This window comes from Symphalangus syndactylus, chromosome 6 (genome assembly GCF_028878055.3).
Source record: "Symphalangus syndactylus isolate Jambi chromosome 6, NHGRI_mSymSyn1-v2.1_pri, whole genome shotgun sequence".
Lineage (NCBI taxonomy): Eukaryota > Metazoa > Chordata > Mammalia > Primates > Hylobatidae > Symphalangus > Symphalangus syndactylus.
Genome location: NC_072428.2, coordinates 132,588,274 through 132,606,217, shown reverse-complemented (window position 1 = coordinate 132,606,217; position 17,944 = coordinate 132,588,274). Strand labels below are relative to the sequence as shown.

Sequence of the window (17,944 nt, the reverse complement as noted above, 5' to 3'; positions counted from 1 at the left end):
AGACCATCATTTCTTTGAAAACTTTCCAGTCTGGTAAGTTTGCATTCATAATTTACTGTTTCAGATTGGAATACTCTGATTCTAAGTGAGGTTAAGAACCTATTCTTTCTTTTTTTTTCTTTTTTTTTTTTTTAAGACGGAGTCTTGCTCTGTCACCCAGTCTGGAGTGCAGGGGTTGATCTTGGCTCACTGCAGCCTCCGCCTCCCAGGTTCAAGTGATTCTTGGGCCTCAGTCTCCCGAGTAGCTGCTGAGACCACAGGCACATCCCACCATGCCCGGCTAATTTTGTGTATTTTTTATAGAGATGGGGGTCTTGCCATGTTGGCCAGGCTTGTCTCGAACTCCTGACCTCAAGTGATCTGCCCACCTCAGCCTCCCAAAGTGCTGGGATTACAGGAATGAACCACTGCATCTGGCCAAAGAACCTATTTTTATGTTAGTGGTAATTTATGTTTACTTTTCTGTGAAATGTCTATTTAGACTAAGTATTGCCATTTTATTGGGTTGTCTTTTTCTTAGTAAGTTATGAGAATGCTTTACCCATTGTACGTACTCACTCTATTAGATAAGAACAGGTATGCTGCAGAAAATAAAATAAAAATAAATCTTAAAATCTCATGGGCTTAATTCTATGAAGTCTTACTTTCCATGTCCACAAAGCCCAGCAGGCCATAAGTAGCTTTCTTTCATGGTTGTTCACCAAATTATGACCCAGTAAGCCAGGCTGCTTCCATATTATCATTAGTCAATCTGTATTGCGTAGCTCCCAAGTTTATTAGGGCATGGCAAAAGAGTTGAAGAGTATCTGTACAGAAAACAGCCAACAGCAGGCTTGAGACTGTGGTGTTTAGAAAGTCCTGCTTGCGAGATTGGCATTTGGCTGACATCTGGGAAGCTGGCTGGTGAGCAGTGCCCTGCACTGACATAGTTTCTCCTAACCGAGAGGAGTAGCTCATTGTGCCTAGACTGATATTGCAAACAGTATTGTGCTGAACGCCAGATTTCCTTCTGGGCTGTGGATTTTGGGTTCATACTAGGCAGTGAGCGCCTCCATGACCAGCCTCCACTAAAGCCTCTGGGGTGTTGAGTCTCTGATGAGCTCCACAGGCAGAAATATTGCACATGTGTTAAGGCAGTTTTGTTGCTGGGAGAAGCGAGCTCTCTGTGACCCCTCCCGGGAGGAAGAGAGCATAAGGAAGCCAATGTGTGAACTCCTCTAGATTCCTCCTGTGTGTTTTCTTCATATGATCCACTGCTGAATATTTACTATGACACTGTAATAAATCTTAACCATAAGTACAACTGTATGCTATATCCCATGAGCCTTTGCAGCTAATTTCTGTGTCTACTTGAGGACTCCCTTCACAGTGCCACAAGTTATTTGTTTTTTCTTTCTTTTTTTTTTTTTTTTGAGACAGAATCTCACACTGTTGCCAGGCTGGAGTGCAGTAGCGCGATCTTGGCTCGCTGCAGTCTCCGCCTCCTGGGTTCAAGTGATTCTCCTGCCTCAGCCTCCTGAGTAGCTGGGCCTACAGGTGCACACCACCACATCCAGCTAATTTTTGTATTTTTAGTAGAGACGGGATTTCACCATGTTGGCCAGGATAGTCTCGATCTCCTGACCTTGTGATCCACCCATCTTAGCCTCCCAAAGTGCTGGAATTGCAGGCATGAGCCACCATGCATGGCTGCCTCAAGCTATTTCTAAGGGCCAGCCTTGGGATTGCCCACATTAGTTCTGCACACATCCAGTTATTCAGAACCTCTTCATATGTTCCCAGCCCTTTAACTGCATGTGAAGCCTGTAACTGTAAGGGAGCCAAGGGACTTTTGTGAGCATAAATGGTGTCATGCTGATTCTTCCTCATTTGCATGCATTCCTTATGCCTTTTCCAGGCTGTGGCTTGACTTTTCATTTTTTATCATGTGTTTTGATACATGATTAATACAACTAATGTCAGTTTTTTGTTGTCGTTTTATTTTTTGAGACGGAGTTTTGCTCTGTCACCCAGGCTGAAGTGCAGTGGTGCCATCTCGGCTTACTGCAACCTCCGCCTCCTGAGTTCAAGTGATTCTCGTGCCTCAGCTTCCAGAGTTGCTGAGATTACAGGCACATGCCACTACCCCCGGCTAATTTGTGTGTTTTTAGTAGAGACGAGGTTTTGCCATGTTGCCCAGGCTGGTCTTGAACTCCTGGGCTCAAGTGATCCACCCACCTAGGCCTCCCAAAGTGCTGGAATTAAAGGTGTGAGCCACCATGCCCATCCAGTATTATTTTTTATGGCATGTGTTCTTTTGTGTTTCCACTAAAAAAGTCTTCACTCAAAGGATAAAAATATTTTCCTTAGTTTCTTTTAGTGAAATTTAAGTTTTTCTGTTTACAGTTAAGAGTAAATGTACCTGAAATATACTTTCATGTAAGGAATGAAGTAGAAGGTTAGGAATAAGAGGGAGGAACATATGTTCAGTGTAGAAGAAATAATCTGTAAAAACACACATCCCCAGGGTGGGAAACAGCATAACACATATGAGGAAATGACTGAACATAAAGGAGCGTGGCTGGAGCAGAGAGAGCCAGGGGAGACTTGTGCAAAATGATGATGGAGACATAGGTGAAGGGCAAATGATAGAGGGCCCCATGAGGCAACTGCCCCATAGAAGAAAGGCAGCCAGGAACAGAGGTCAGGAGTGAAGGTTCGTGACTATGAGTGGAAGGATAGTGGTGCATGGGGAAAGGGGCAGATGAAGAAGTCACTGAAGCCCACAGGGGAGAGAAGGAGTCCAGGCTTTGGGGTTAAGAGAATCATCACTAATCTCAACTAATGATGCCTTTTCCTTTCTGCAAGCAGCAAAAGAGAGCTGCAGAAGAGAGACTCAGCAAGCTAAGGGTGTTGGGGTGACTTCCAGTTGGTCTGAGATTGGGGTAGGAATGGACGTCAGCACTGAGGGTCATAAGGCCCCTGCTGTATGCCTTCCAGGCTGGCCAGGGCCCTCTGACTTCTATGGAGGCCTGGACTTCCCAGGATGGGGATAGACACAGAGCAACCTCAGTCTTTCTAACTGCCATTTATGTGCAAAGAGGAGGCAGCCATGCAGCACTGTGGACTCACTGATGGCGCAGAAGTACACAGATGTCTGCGAGCGGGTAGCAGACCCCAGAGTGAGGAGGAAATCCTCTGTGTTTGATCTAGAGACACTGTAGCCATCTGAGACTTCCCCTTTGTCAGTGTCTTTAACACCATATGAGTAATGGATCAGCCTCAGCCCATGCCCCAGGTCTTGTCGATACCAGTACATATAGCGGTGGTTCTCAGTCTGGTGACATCTCAGAGTCACTGGTGTTCCTGTCTCTGTGACCTTGTGTCTTGGGCTCTGGATGATTCCAGCATCCATGTGTCCTGTAATAGAAAACAAGAGACCCTGATGCCGTAATTCCAAGAAAAAGGCTTGTATTGAGGCCTTGGGAATTCCAGGGAAGGAAGCCCACCTATGACCAGCCCTCACCTGCCCACAGGAGACAAAGGGCCACATAGAAGAAGAACCCTGTGCCCATTTCAGGTCCAGGCCAGGATCTCATGTCTCCCAACCCTGCTTGGGGACATGGAACTTAGGTTCTCAATGACTCGATGACATCAGTGCCCCTGACAAATTGTTGAGCTGGAAAGTTAACCTGCCACACCCCTTCCATTCTCCACAAAAATAAATCAAATATATACATATATATACAATGAATATATGTAATTTATGGTATATACAACAATATTTTATAGGACATATATACAATTTAACAACTCAGAATGGGAATAATTTGTAGACTATTTTTAAAGACATAAGTGCATATGCTCTTTGCAGGTTATTAGAAAATGCATTCCTCTCTGCATATTTTATTCCCATTAGGATACAATTCCTCATTTATATGCTGTTTTAATTGTTTCTAATATTTATGTAGTCTAAAGGACATTTTCATGGCAGTCTGGTGTCCTTTATAACTCATCTCCTCAAATTTGCCTCTAAGTACCTTTTACTAGATTTTATCTTTTCTCAAACTCTGGATAACTGGATGTCAGCCTACAGTGATGGCCTCTGTTAAAAGAGCCACCTGACATCTAGGAAGGTTTCAAAAAGTCTTAAGGTCAGGATCAATACAATTTGTATATTGTTTTATGCTCTGTCATATTAGTTCACCTCACAGGAGCCTCATCATCAGAGCTCAGACCTCTGTGTGTTCCCGCTGGTAGTGTGATGGTGAATTTTAGGTGTTAATCTGACCAGATTAAGGCATACCTGGATAGCTGGTGCAGCAACATTTCTTGGTATGTCTGTGAGGGTATTTCTGGAGGAGATTGGCTTGTAAATTGATGAACTGTGTGGGGAAGAGCTACTCTCAATGTGCATGGGCAATATCCAGTCAGCTGGGGGCCTGGAGAAAACAAAAAGGCACAGAAAGGGTGAATTTGCATTCTCTCTCAGAGATGAGACATGTGTCTTCTACTGCCCTTGGATATCAGAACTCCAGATTCTCCTGTCTTTGGATTCCAGGACTTGCACTAGCAATCCCCTGGGTTGTCAGGCTTTTGGTCTCAGGCTGAGAGACACAACATTGGCTCCTCTGGTCTGAGGCTTCAAACTTGGACTGAGTCATGCTACTGTCTTTGCTTCATCTCCAGCTTGCAGATGGCTGGCATACTGGGGGACTTTTCAGCCTTCATAATCACATGAGCCAATTTCCCTAATAGATCCTCCTCTCCTCTTCTCTTCTCTTCTTTCTCTCTCTTTCTATGTATATATATATATGATATATATATATACACATATATATCATATATATAGAAGATATATATGATATATATGTGTATATATATATCATATATAGAAGATATATATAATATGTATACATATATATCATATATAGAAGATATATGATATGTATACATATATATCATATATAGAAGATATATGATATATATACATATATATCATATATAGAAGATATATATGATATATACATATGTATCATATATAGAAGATATATATGATATATACATATGTATCATATATAGAAGATATATATGATATATATACATATATATGATATATAGAAGATATATATGATATATATAGAAGATAGATATATATATCATATATATAGAAGATATATATGATATATATAGAAGATATATATATATAGTATATATAGAGAGAGTATATATATATATAGAGAGTATATATATATATAGAGAGAGAGTATATATACTATTTCTCCAGAGAAACAGAACCAATAGAATATATATATGCATACGTATACATATATACATTTTTTTGCTATGAGAATGCCCTTCTAGGCAACACCACATACTATGAAAATGCTTTAAAATACAACAGGAAGAGATGTGAAGACACAAAGAACAAGTACATAGTGACACATGGCCATCAGAACACACTAAGTAATGATCCACACTGCTTCTACCCTTTACCCAGAAAGAGAAGGATCTAGGCCACCTCGTCCTCAGAGAGAAACAGAACCAATAGAATACATACATGTATGTACATATACACATATGTATGACTAATACAGATATGACTTCTCCCTTTGTTTTAGGGGAGGCCACCTGAGTCTCCATCACCTAATAGGAGTCTCATCAACAGAACTCAGACCTCTGTGTTCTCATGAGTTTTGTGATGGTTAATTTTAGGTGCCAACCTGACCAGGCTAGGGCATACCTAGGTAGCTGGTACAACAGCATTTCTTGGTCTATCTGTGAGGGTATTTCTGCAGGAGATTGGCCTGTGAGTTGATGGACTATGTGGGGAAAACCCACCCTCCTTTTTTTCTTTTGTTTAAAAATAAGAGGAAGCTCATTAGGGATGTATATGAGATATTTGCCCAGAAGTACACTAGTCTGGTGCCTTTAGGGTCATAGGGAAATGCCCTGTGTCCATTCAGAAGGTCTTATAACCACAAATGGGAGGATATTGATTGAACCATAAATGTGCTGTGGTGCAAAATTTACATCTCGTCAATAGTAGTACTATTGTTATTTCAGAAACAGGTCACATCTCAGCGTGAGGCTCCCTTTTTGTGACTACACATCTTGATGTAACCTGGGTGAGTAATTCCTACACTCATGCTCCAGTGAGAATGGATACAGAATCTGAAGTGGAGACAGGGAGGAGACCCATGAACACCTGATGGAGAGGCTGTGGCTGGGGCCTGGCAAGCCCAGGAAGAGCTTTCTCATCTATGCCCAGAACTCCCCTGGTCGGGGGAGACCAAAAGGCACATGGAAAAGGAGATCATTGCCCATGGTTGAGTCAGGACAGGAAAGGAGAGGTTTCCATCTCAGGGCTCAGATTCTTTAGGGTAGGGCACAAGGAATCCAAGGGCTCTGAGAATTGTTATCAAAATAAGGTGTGATCCATCAATAAATAAGGTGTGATCCACCAATAGAACTCTCAACAATACTCTGACTTCTCTGGGGAGATAAACATCTACCAGGAATATTTTCCTTGTATTTACATTTTTATTACTTGATCATTATTGATTTACAAATTTTCTTTTGTTGAAAACATACACCTTATTTTGCAGCTTTGCCTGTTTTCTGTGCTGATGTTTCTCAAGCACTTACATGCTGCCCACACGCGGTAACTAGCTAGAAGTGGATTTGCCATGAAGTCAGTGAAGAATAACTTCAGGCCTTCTCACTTGCTCAGAATTTATTTATTTATTTTAATTTGAGACAGAGTCTCACTCTGTTACCCAGGCTGGAGTACAATGGCGTGATCTCTGCTCACTGCAACCTCCGCTTCCTGGGCTCATGTGGTTCTCCTGCCTCAGTCTCCCAAGTAGCTGGGATTACAGACGCCCACCACCATGCCTGGCTAATTTTTGTATTTTTAGTAGAGACAGGGTTTCACCATGTTGGCTAGGCTGATTTCGAACTCCTGACTTCAAATGATCCACCCGCCTCAGCCTCCCAAAGTGCTGGGATTACAGGCATGAGCCACTATGCCTGGCCTTGCACCGAATTTTTTCAAGACATTGTCATTTTGTATTTTCTTTTTCAAAGTGATCCCTAAAATCTTATAAGCCTCATGTTCCACAAAACTTGGCTCTTCCACAAAACTTGGTTCTACTTTGCACATACGCTCGTTAAATTTTTGTTGAATGACTGAGGAAAGAAATGAATGGTTCTCTGAGTCCGGGCAGACCCTGAAGCTGTGAAACATAAGCTTAGTCTATTCAGTTACAAATAAGCTCAGAGTCTTAACTGAGCAGAGACCCACGTGAGTCTGTTGGAAACTCAGACTGAGTCAAAATGAACTTGGAAGAGATAGTTCACATATCACTATAAGACTTCTGAATGAATGCATGGCAGTATAACTAAAAGAAAACCATGGCCTTTTTCAAAGAGAAGTGTCTTAGAGGGTCATCCCATTCTATCACTGTCAAAGTTTTCAGCTGCCCCTGAAGGCAAAGTTTGAGACATGGGCTTTGGTGAAAGTAGTTTATTTTGGAAAGGATCTTGGGAATGAGGAATAAGAGAGATGGGAGAATAAAATAGGGAGAGAGGAAACCAGGATAAAGGTACAGTATTGACTTTGTGCTGGAGCAACAGGAGATGGAATCCATCAGGATTGCTCTGAATTCACAACTTTTTGGGAGCATCACACCTTACATATCAGACTCAGTATCAAACAAGAAATGCTGTAAGGTACAACATTTTCACTTTCTCTTAAGACACAACTGTGTGTGTTAGTTTCGCCAATGAATTATCAGACTACTATATTTACATTTGAGATGACTTTGTGTCTCAATCATAGGTGAATCAGACAAAAGTAATTCGTGTATGCCTTTGTTACCAGATTGCACAATGTAAATAATTGCTTGACTAGAGATTTGTCAGAAAATTCATAGGGACCTAAGACTTACTGAGCCTATGCTATGTATTAGACTCTGTTTTATTTACATGCATAAAATCTCTGTAAGACATATATTATTGGCCTCAGTTTAGCCAAATGTTTTCAAAGTCACTAACCCAAGGGATCAGAAGATGGACCACTGAGGTCTCCTCATCTCTGAGGACCTTCCTCTTTAGCGTGTAGCCTCCCACCTGAAAGACGTTATTCAAATGATTTGTGTCAGATGCATTGTTTCTAAAAGAGACATTTGGGTCAATGTTTCCAATGCTGAAGTATCTTCCTCTACCAAAATGTATAGGGTGGAGTAACTTCAAGCATAGACTGAAAGTCAGTATGGCTTAGGTGAGTCCAAGTTCTATATTTGTTAGCTGTACCTCCTTTAGAAAATAATCTAAATTCTGTAACAGTTTTTTACCTGTAATATGGGAGTAAATTGTTCTCCCTTTTGAAGTTTGTAAGAAATTAATTGAAATAATGTACTTGGTATATGGGCCAGAGAAAATGGGATTAACAATATTGCTTGTTATTAGCAAGCAACAAGGGAATTTTCTGTAAGTTCACATAAACGAGGTAGAATGAAGTTGGTCTCCGTCCACTGTGTACTCGCACACGCATCTGCAAATGGCACATCATACACATGGTAGCTGCTGTGCTGGCTGTTGTACATGTGCACCCAAAGCTCCCCACAACCCACTCTCACCTCCTTGCCCTGTACTGCCCTGGACTGTGCCCCTGAAGACTGATTTCAGCAAATGGTGCCATCTAGGCTTTCAGCTGGGCTTTCCAATGGAAGACACCAGCTGGACATTGAAGGGTAGTGAAGAGAAAGTTCAGCATATCTGGGCTTCCCCTTCCTAGCTCTGGTCCTGAATTCCTCCCTTTGGGAAACTTTTCTCATTACTTGCATGTACCTCCAGTAACACAGAATTTCCCTCCCACCCCCTTCTCCATAGGCCTAGGAGTTGTACTGGCTTCCCCAATGTGCTGGAAACCCCTGGTCCCTCAGACACTTCTTGGTGTCCCTAGGTCTGTTTACACATCTAAACATAGTCCTTCGGTTAAATTGTTTTCACTTCAGCCTTTTTGAGTGTGTCGTCTGTTCCTTGACAGAAAACTGACTGATTGAAATGAGTTTTATACATTGTAAATGCATGTATGAATAATTAGGGATATATTATCTTGCCAGACTTTAGACTTCTTAAAGACAGAATGTGTAATTTGAAAAATTACATCTCATTTTCTGTATTCCAAGGAAATTTTTAACATAATAGGTATTCCAGGAATATCTAGTGAATAAATTAACAAGTGAACAACAACTAAATGACAACAGCAAAGCTATTTATATAAAATAAATTTTCATGAACAAGTTGACAGAAAATATAAAATTTATTCTCCTGCTTTCCATTTCTCTGCTGCATAGCTGGGTGTGCTGATGATTGTCTTTTGGCACTGAGTACCCTTAAATGTCCTCCAACAATCTCTCTCTCTCTCTTATTGCAAGAGCTAGAAGACTTGAAAATACATTTCCCAGGCTAGGCACGGTGGTTCATGCCTGTAATCCCAGCACTTTGGGAGGCCGAGACAGGTGGATCACGAAGTCAAGAGATCGAGACCATCCTGGCTAACACAGTGAAACCCCGTCTCTAATAAAAATACAAAAAAATTAGCCGGGCATAGTGGTGGGTGCCTGTAGTCCCAGCTACTCGAGAGGCTGAGGCAGGAGAATGGTGTGAACCCAGGAGGTGGAGCTTGCAGTGAGCCCAGATCACGCCACTGCACTCCAGCCTGGGCAACTGAGCGAGACTCCATCTCAAAAAAAAAGACATTTCCTAGATTCTCCTGAGAGCAAGTTTCTGAAAACAGTTTTGCTTTCCCCAGTAAGCTATACTTGTGGAAAAGTTAGAAGCAGAATAAAGACTTTTATCTGACAGCAACAGACAGGTGGATTTGCAACGACCTCTGGATACTTTCCTGTGAATCACCCTCTTGGTCACTGCAAGACCACTATGACTCTCAGCTATTTCCAGTAGTCCCTGACCTGGGCAAAAGTAGCAACTTCAGCCTTTGTGATCACTAGTGGTGTTCCTGAAGGCAAGCTTCAACCTTCTGAGACGCTCCCACTTCTCAGCCTTCCAGTGGTTTATAACCACTAATTCCCTGTATTAACTCCTATTCTCCTTGGAATTCCTAGAGGATTCTGTTTCCTTGACTGAACCCTCTGATGTATTAGAAATGTCCCTTGTCACTATATCTCTATATTAGGACATATTGTGGCCCCATTCTATATGGAACTGAAACAGGACAAATATTCTCTGGCAGGAAGTTATATGTCCTGGAGGTTGGCAGGCCATAAGCCATAGTAACCACATTCTGTAATACGTGACCTTCTTCTACTGCTTGGCTAGTCTTGAGATGGAAGAATAGTGCTCTGCTGTAGCTCATTGACCAAGGCCCAGGAAACACTATAGAATTTTAGAAATTTTATTTTGGAGGCATGGAGTCGTAGGTTTGGATCCTGCCTTTGATCCTTGGAAATATGAAATACTGGAGAAGCTCATGAGCTACAGCTTTCTATCTATAAAATGGTGCACTGAAATCTTCTACGTTTATAAAGTGGATATGCTAATGTCTATCTCTGCATTAAAACACATAAACTCAGGAGGATCACTTGAGGAGTTTGAGACTAATCTGGACAACATGACAAGGCCTCATCTCTACAAAAATAAAAATTAAAAAATATTAGCCAGGCAAGGGGACACATCACCTTGTAGGAACTGAGGAACTGGGGACACACCTTGTAGTGATGTGTCCCTGTAGTCATAGCTACTCAGGCAGCTGAGGCAGGAAGATTGCTTGAACCCAGGCACTTAAGGTTGCAATGAGCCATGATCACAACACCACTGCACTCCAGCCTGGGTGACAGAGTGAGACTCTGTCTCAAAAAAGAACAAAAAAACCCTCAATGTGTACTGCTATGATTTGACTCTGTTCCTAAATAATTTATATATTGAAAACTTGGTTCCCAATGCAGCAGCATTGAGAGGTAGGACCTTTGGGAGGTGACTGGGTCTTAAGGACTCTGCCCTCGTAAAGGTTAATCCATTCATGGATTAATGATTTATAGAAGGAATTAGTTATGAGATTGGGTCTGTTATAAAAGCCAGTTTGACCGTCTTTCGTGAACCCCCTCATAGGTAATGCCCTGTGCCACCTGGGGACTCTGCAGAGTCCTCACCAGCAAGAAGGTCCTCACTAGATGTAGGTCCTTGAGCTTGGACTTCCCAGCCTCCAGAGCTGTAAGAAACAAATTTCATTTCTTTATAAAATACCCAGTCTCAGGTATTCTGTATGGCAACAGGAAACACACTAAAACATATACCCATATGTTGGCACAGAGTAGGAGCTCCCGCCACTTGCTAGGAACTAAAAAGTACTGGCTAAGATGTGAGAACTTCCAGTAGGTCTGGAGCCCACATGTGCAGGAGCTCTCACTGAGCTCAGCAGGGCAGGGGAAAATGTTAGAAAAGAATAGAAGCATCTCTGGGGCTTGACTAAAGCTGTGTGGCAGCCCCCACCTCCTTCTCCCTGTTACATCCCCAACTGAGATAGGAGGGTTTGGGTACAGAAAGCCAATAATTCTCCAGGGCTGTGCCTAAGCTGCTGGCACAGAGGTACAGGGCTGAGTCCCCCAGCTCCAAGGAGCTCATATTCAGTTCAGAATGATAGTCACTGAACTGTTGAGCTGAGAATCGATCAGGGATGCTTCCTTTATCATTCTGCATCTTTTCATAAAACGAAATGAGGAACTGGGGGCCATGACCTGGACCCTGCTGGTACCAGTAGACAGTGTCGTGTCCAGGGATAGGATAGCATTTCAAAGTGGCTGTTTCCCTCTTTTCTTTGACCAGGTGTCTTGGGGACTGGATGACTCCAGCAGCCACTGAACCTGTGGAGGAAGGAGACAGAAGCTGAAGACTCAGCTCAGGAGAGTTTGACACTTCAGCAACAATTGAGCGCTGTGGATGCAGGGATGTCCCACCTGTACTCAGGACTCACCTGCTCCCAGGAGACAAAGCATGACACAGCAGAGGAGCCTGGTGTTCCAGGAAGAGTCAGGCAGGTCAGGACTAAGCATCTCCCTGCTCAGGGTGCTGGTCTCCTAGGGTGAGAAAGCAGGGCTTCTGCTCCTCCTCACCGTTTTTGGAGGTTTTTACTGTGATGTCACTGTTCTGATGTCATCGTCCTGTAGGCTCCCATAGGCACCCTGTACTCCAGGACTAGCTCAGCTAACTCAGGCTTTCCCCCATCCTGTCCAGCTTCCTGCAGGGCAGGGGAAGCTAGCTGTGCTGAGAGAGAGGGGGCAGGCTTCCGGGCAGACAGCCATCCCCACAGATTTTGAGATTTTCATCTGAGGCAGATGCTCCTTTGTCTCCACCTGGCTTGGGTTATCCAGGCTGCCCTGCTGAAACCCTCATCACACTCCCCATCAAACCTAGGTTGCTAGAGAGGCCACACAAGGCTGCAGTTCATGGCTTCCTGTCATGAGAAATACACGTTGCATATCGGTTGATCTGATAAGACTATGATTAACTCTTCCCGTGCCAGCAGTACCTCTGGTTCATCTAGTAATATCCCTGATACAGAGATGAAATCAAGACTGTCTCCCTTAACCCTCTCTCTCTCAGACAGTGCTATCAGTGGCCCACTCAGTGGATCCACAGTGCCCTCAAGTGGCCAGTGTGTAGTCACTATGATGAAGCTCTAAGGACCCTGACTAGGGAGACTGGGTGCTTCCTAAATTAGACATCAGGATCTCCCAGGACACAGCATAGCTCTTGCTGATTTCAGATTTACCTGCCTCAAACTCAAATTTTGCACAGGGTAGTGAGGGAGACATAAAGCAAAGGTTTTTCTAAACAAGAAACAAAAATTTTACATTTTAATTTAAATTTTAAATTTCATCAAATAATGGTGTAGGAAGGGAGATGCCAGCCAGTTATTAAATGCCAGCTGCCATAGGAATGGGGTAAGACCTGGGCAAAGCATTCCCTTTAACCAAGGGTAATTCCTGGAGGCAGCTGACAGTGACATGCTATCAGCGAAATAATCATCTAAGCTGGAGAAATAAACACATTAGTCTCATGAAAAGAAACTGCTTACTTATATATCTTTTATTTTTTTAATACTCTAGTCAACTTCTTGTTTTTAGTGAATTGTCTTCTTTATGATTGATGTGTAGGAATTCTTTATAATATGAATCCAGCCCTTTCTCAGATATACATTTACTTTTTCTTAATATATTTTGAAGAACTTTTCTGGGATTTGCATAAAGAACAGTTTGCTTTTTTTATGGCTAGAACATTCTTTTGTCCTTAAGAAATCTTTGCCTACCCCATGATCATGAAGAGAGCTCGCTATGTTTTCTTCCAGAAGCTTTTGGGTTCTAGTTTTTCGATTATCTGGGATTTTTTGGTGTCTCTTACTAATTTTTGTTTATGGGAAGGGTCAGCAGTTTTTCTGTAAAGGTTGAGATAATAAATTTTTTAGTTTTGTGCATCATGCAGTATTTGTCTCGACTACTCAATTCTATCATTGTAGTGCAAAAGCAACCATTGACAATGTATACGTGAATCACTGTGGCCATGATCCAATAGAACTTCATTTATGTTTACTGGAATTTGAATATTTTAGGTTTTCATATGTAACAAAATACTTTTTACTTTTTTTCAGTCATTTAAAAATGTAAAATTATTGTTAGTTTCTGGGCTGTATGGAAACAGACAAAGGCCAAATTTGGCCTGGAGGCCATAGTTTGCCCACATCTGGTTTATGGAGTGAGATAAGGCTAGAGATTCGTTATTTTTCCATATTATCCCATTTTTCTAGAACTATTTGCTGAAAAGACTATTTTATCCTCTTTTTGCTGTTTTTAGTACTTGATCTGGGAATTACATATGCATCTTTGACTTATCACAGTTTGCTTGCAAAAAATATTCTCCTATTTAACCATAGGATGTCATAAATGTCCTTTTTTAGGTAAAGAAACTTTCTTATTACTCTGAGTTTGATAACAGTTTTCATCAAGAAAGGATACAGAATTTTATCAAATGTTTAAGTTAACTATAGATATGATCGTATAGTTTTCATATTTTTAGTACAGATAAGGTAAATGACATAGTCTGTTTTTTGAATGTCAGACAACACTGCATTACTGAGATAAACCCTACTTGACCATGTTGTACTATCCCTCTTCCATATTGTTGGCCTCTCTAGTCTGTAATTGTAAAAGGATCATTGAATCTGTGTTCCTGAGAGATATTAGTCAGTAGCTTTCTTGGAATCTCTTAGTCTCGTTTTGGTATCAGGGTAGTTCTGGCCTCAGAATGAATAGAAAATTATCCCCTGTTCTTCAGTTTCCCCTCAGTCCTGCTTTAGCAGCAGCCTACCAACTTTGATATATTTTTATATTTGTTCAGTTTAAAATAATTTCTTTTCTTTTGGACATTCGCAAACATTTTATGCATATATAGCAATTTCCTTAAAATAAATTGGTTAAATAAAAACACTCTGGGTCAAGGAGTGTTAGCAGTATTAACTTTTGATGTATGTTGCTAAATTATTAGACAAAAAGGGTTTTACAATTTACTCTCCCCCGCAAAAAGAAAGGGCTGGGCCAGGCATGGTGGCTCATGCCTGTAACCCCAGCACTTTGGGAGGCCGAGGCAGGTGGATCACCTGAGGTCAGGAGTTTGAGACCAGCCTGCCCAACATGATGAAAGCCCGTCACTGCTAAAAATATAAAAACTAGCCGGACAAGGTGGTAGGCACCTGTGATCCTAGCTACTCGGGAGGCTGAGGCAGGAGAATTGCTTGAACCCAGGAGACGGAGGTTGCGGTGAGCTGACACCGTGCCACTGCACTCCAGCCTCAGTGACAAAGTGAGACTCGGTCTCAAAAAAAAAAAGGTCTCATTTATCTTCATTCTCACCAGTATTTAGTCAAAAAGAAAAAAAAGACCAAAAGATACTATTAAAATAATTGTAAATTACCTTTTATCTTTTGATTTATTCTTTGCCTTATGAGTTATTTAGACAACTATTATCTAATTTTGAAATATTCGAGACTTTTCCAGAAATCTTTCTCTTATTGATTTCTAATGAAGTTTCACTGTGACCAGTGAGCACACTTGGTTTGACTTGAGTTCTTTTAATGCATGGATGCTTGTTTTATGGCCCAGTGTACATAGTCCATGCTGGCACACAATCAGTGCTCACTCCAAGAGAACACGTATTCTGCTGCTGTTGGATGAAGTGTTCTGTAAACATCAATTAAGTCAAGTTGGTTGTTGGTGTAGTTCATACCTTCTGTATCCTTACTCTTCTTTTGTTTTTGTCAACTTGTTAAACCAATTACTAAAAGAGGGGTATTGAAATCTCTGATTATAATTGTGGATTTGTCTGTTTCTCTTTGCAGTTCTGTTTTTGCCTTGGGATTTTGAAGATCCATTTTCAGGTATGTAAATATTTTATTATTACGACCTCTTGATAGACCAATACTTTTGTCATTAGGATATGACTTTCATTATCTCAGGTGATATTCTCTGCTTGAAATTTATTTTGTTTGATATTAACATTACTAGTCTGGCTTTCTTTAATTGATGTTGGCATAGTACATCTTTTTCCATAGTTTTATATTTTTTTACATTCTGAGTCTTCATAGTATTCTGATAAGCAGCATATAGTTGTTTTTTTGATATTATTCGATAATATTCAATAGTACAATCTGTGCTTTTAGACTATTTAGATTTGATGTGATTGTTGATGTGGTTACTTTTGTGTCTATCATCTTCTATTTGTTTTCTATCAAGCCCATCTCTTCTATATTCCTTTTTTCTTTTCATGTTGCTTTTATGGATTATTTGAGCATTTTTATAACTCCGTATTGTGTTGGCTTATTAACTATAATGCTGTGTTTTGTCATCTTAGTGGTTGCCCTATGATTTTCAGTATGTATCTCTACTTTAACACAGTCTACTTTCAAGTGACTTCACTCAGATTATGGAAACCTTCCAATCATATATGTGTTCATTTATTCCTCACCTGTCTTTATGCTAGCCTTGTTATAGATTTACTTTTGCATATATTAGAATCCCTGCACTGTGTTGGAATTATTTCAGTGTAAATAGCCAATTATCCTTTAAAGAAATTTAAGTTTAAAAATTTGCTTTTGGGACTCTAATTACATATTAAGCTACTTAAAGTTGTCCCCCAGTTTACTGACGGCCCCCTCCTATTCTCTGTATTTCATTAAGAATTGTTTATGTCATTTCTTCAAGTTTATTAATATTTTATCCTGTAATGTCTAATCTGATGCTAACTTCCTCCAGTGTATTTTTTATCACAGACATTGTAATTTTTATCTCTAGAAGCTTTGTTTGGATCTCATTATGGCTTTCCCCATCTCTACAAAACTTTGAACTTATAGACCAGAGTTACAATAACTGTTTGACTGTCTTTGTCTGCCAATTTGTCATTTCTGAGTTGGTTCCTATTAATTAATCCTTCTCTTCGTTATAGATTCTATTTTCATGCTTCTTTGCATGAAAGAAGCATGAAATTTTTGATTGATGCCAGATAGTTTGTATTTTATATTTTTGGGTGGTAGATATTTTTATATTTCTATTAATATTTTTAGCTTTGTTCTGTGATGCACTTAAGTCAGTTGGAAACAAACAAAAACAAAAACAATCCCAGCAGTTGTTATCTTTCTCCTGAATAATTTGGCAAGCTGATTCTAAAATGTATATGGAAAAAAAAGTGTCAAGAGTGCTCAAGAACACTTGATAAAAAGGAACAAAGCTTGAGAAATTATTCTACTGGATATTAAGAATGAGGATGAAGCTGTAGTAAGACAGTATATCATCAGTGCAAGAACTGACAGAACAGACCAATGTAACAGAATAGAGATCCGAGAAAAAAGGCCACACATGTATAATGACTGATTTATGACAAAAGAGATATTACCGAGTGATGGCGAAACTATTACCACTTAACAAATAGTATTGGGTAAATTGAATAATCATTTGGAAAAATAAAACTTGACCTCTTCCTCATATCACCTACAAAGAATTAATTCCAGTTCAATTGTGAGTCTAAGTGTGAAAAGTGGAAAATATAAAGATGTTAGAAGGAAATATAAGAAAACATGATCATTTTGAAGTAAGCAAGGATTTCCTAAAGTGGACACCAAAATACAAAACACTAACTGAAAAGGGAGAAACATGGAATGACTGTCACTTAAGAACTTCTGTTTATCAAGAGAAACTATTAGTAGAGGGAAAAACTAATCTACAGAGAGAGAGAGAAAAAAAAATTCCATCCAAAACTCTCATATACCTCTCATGGGAATGTAAATTGATACATCTTCTTTGGAAACCTCAAAGAATCCTACGTGGTCGATATAATTTTATTCAGGTTTTCTTTGAATTGTGTCCTTTTAACACCTTCCCAGGTGGGGTTTATCTTATGAAACAATCTCAATTTGTATTTCTATTTTTTTAAGTTAGACTGGAGAAGGAAATTAAACATAGAATGACTACAAGATTTTCAGAAGGAAAAAAAGCAATGTATGAACATGAGTTAATGTGCATCATTGTGGGTAATAGTTGTTTCTGAAAAACTGACTTTGATGGAAATTCTTACTAAAGATTCCAATTTTCTTCCAAGGGCGGTGACTGTAAATGGCCTTAACAGTGTTTGCTTTTGGCTTCCCCACTCCGTGGTAGATTGTAGGTCTGAGTTGGTTACACGTGGTAATAGTAGTTTAATGTAAATGTGCTGAACCTTTATAGTTCTATGAGAGAATAGTTACTTAGTCACTATCCCTGAGACTAAGCTCTGTTATATCCTAATTATGGAAATTTGAACTATGTATAAGGAATCCCAGAAATCCGAAAGCCAAAATTATTACTACCCAGTGTTCCCTGTTCCTGTATTTCAGAGGTTATTTTCTGACCTCCTAGTA

At 40.3% G+C, this 17,944-nt stretch overlaps 1 gene segment (V, D, J or C); it reads right to left on the bottom strand.

Annotated features, from left to right (window-relative positions):
- Positions 1-11,472: 11,472 nt before the first annotated feature.
- Positions 11,473-12,056, bottom strand: LOC129485463 (T cell receptor beta variable 13-like). The segment is given in 2 exon segments: positions 11,473-11,867; positions 11,978-12,056. Coding segments are annotated over 2 exon segments (474 nt in total).
- Positions 12,057-17,944: the final 5,888 nt, after the last annotated feature.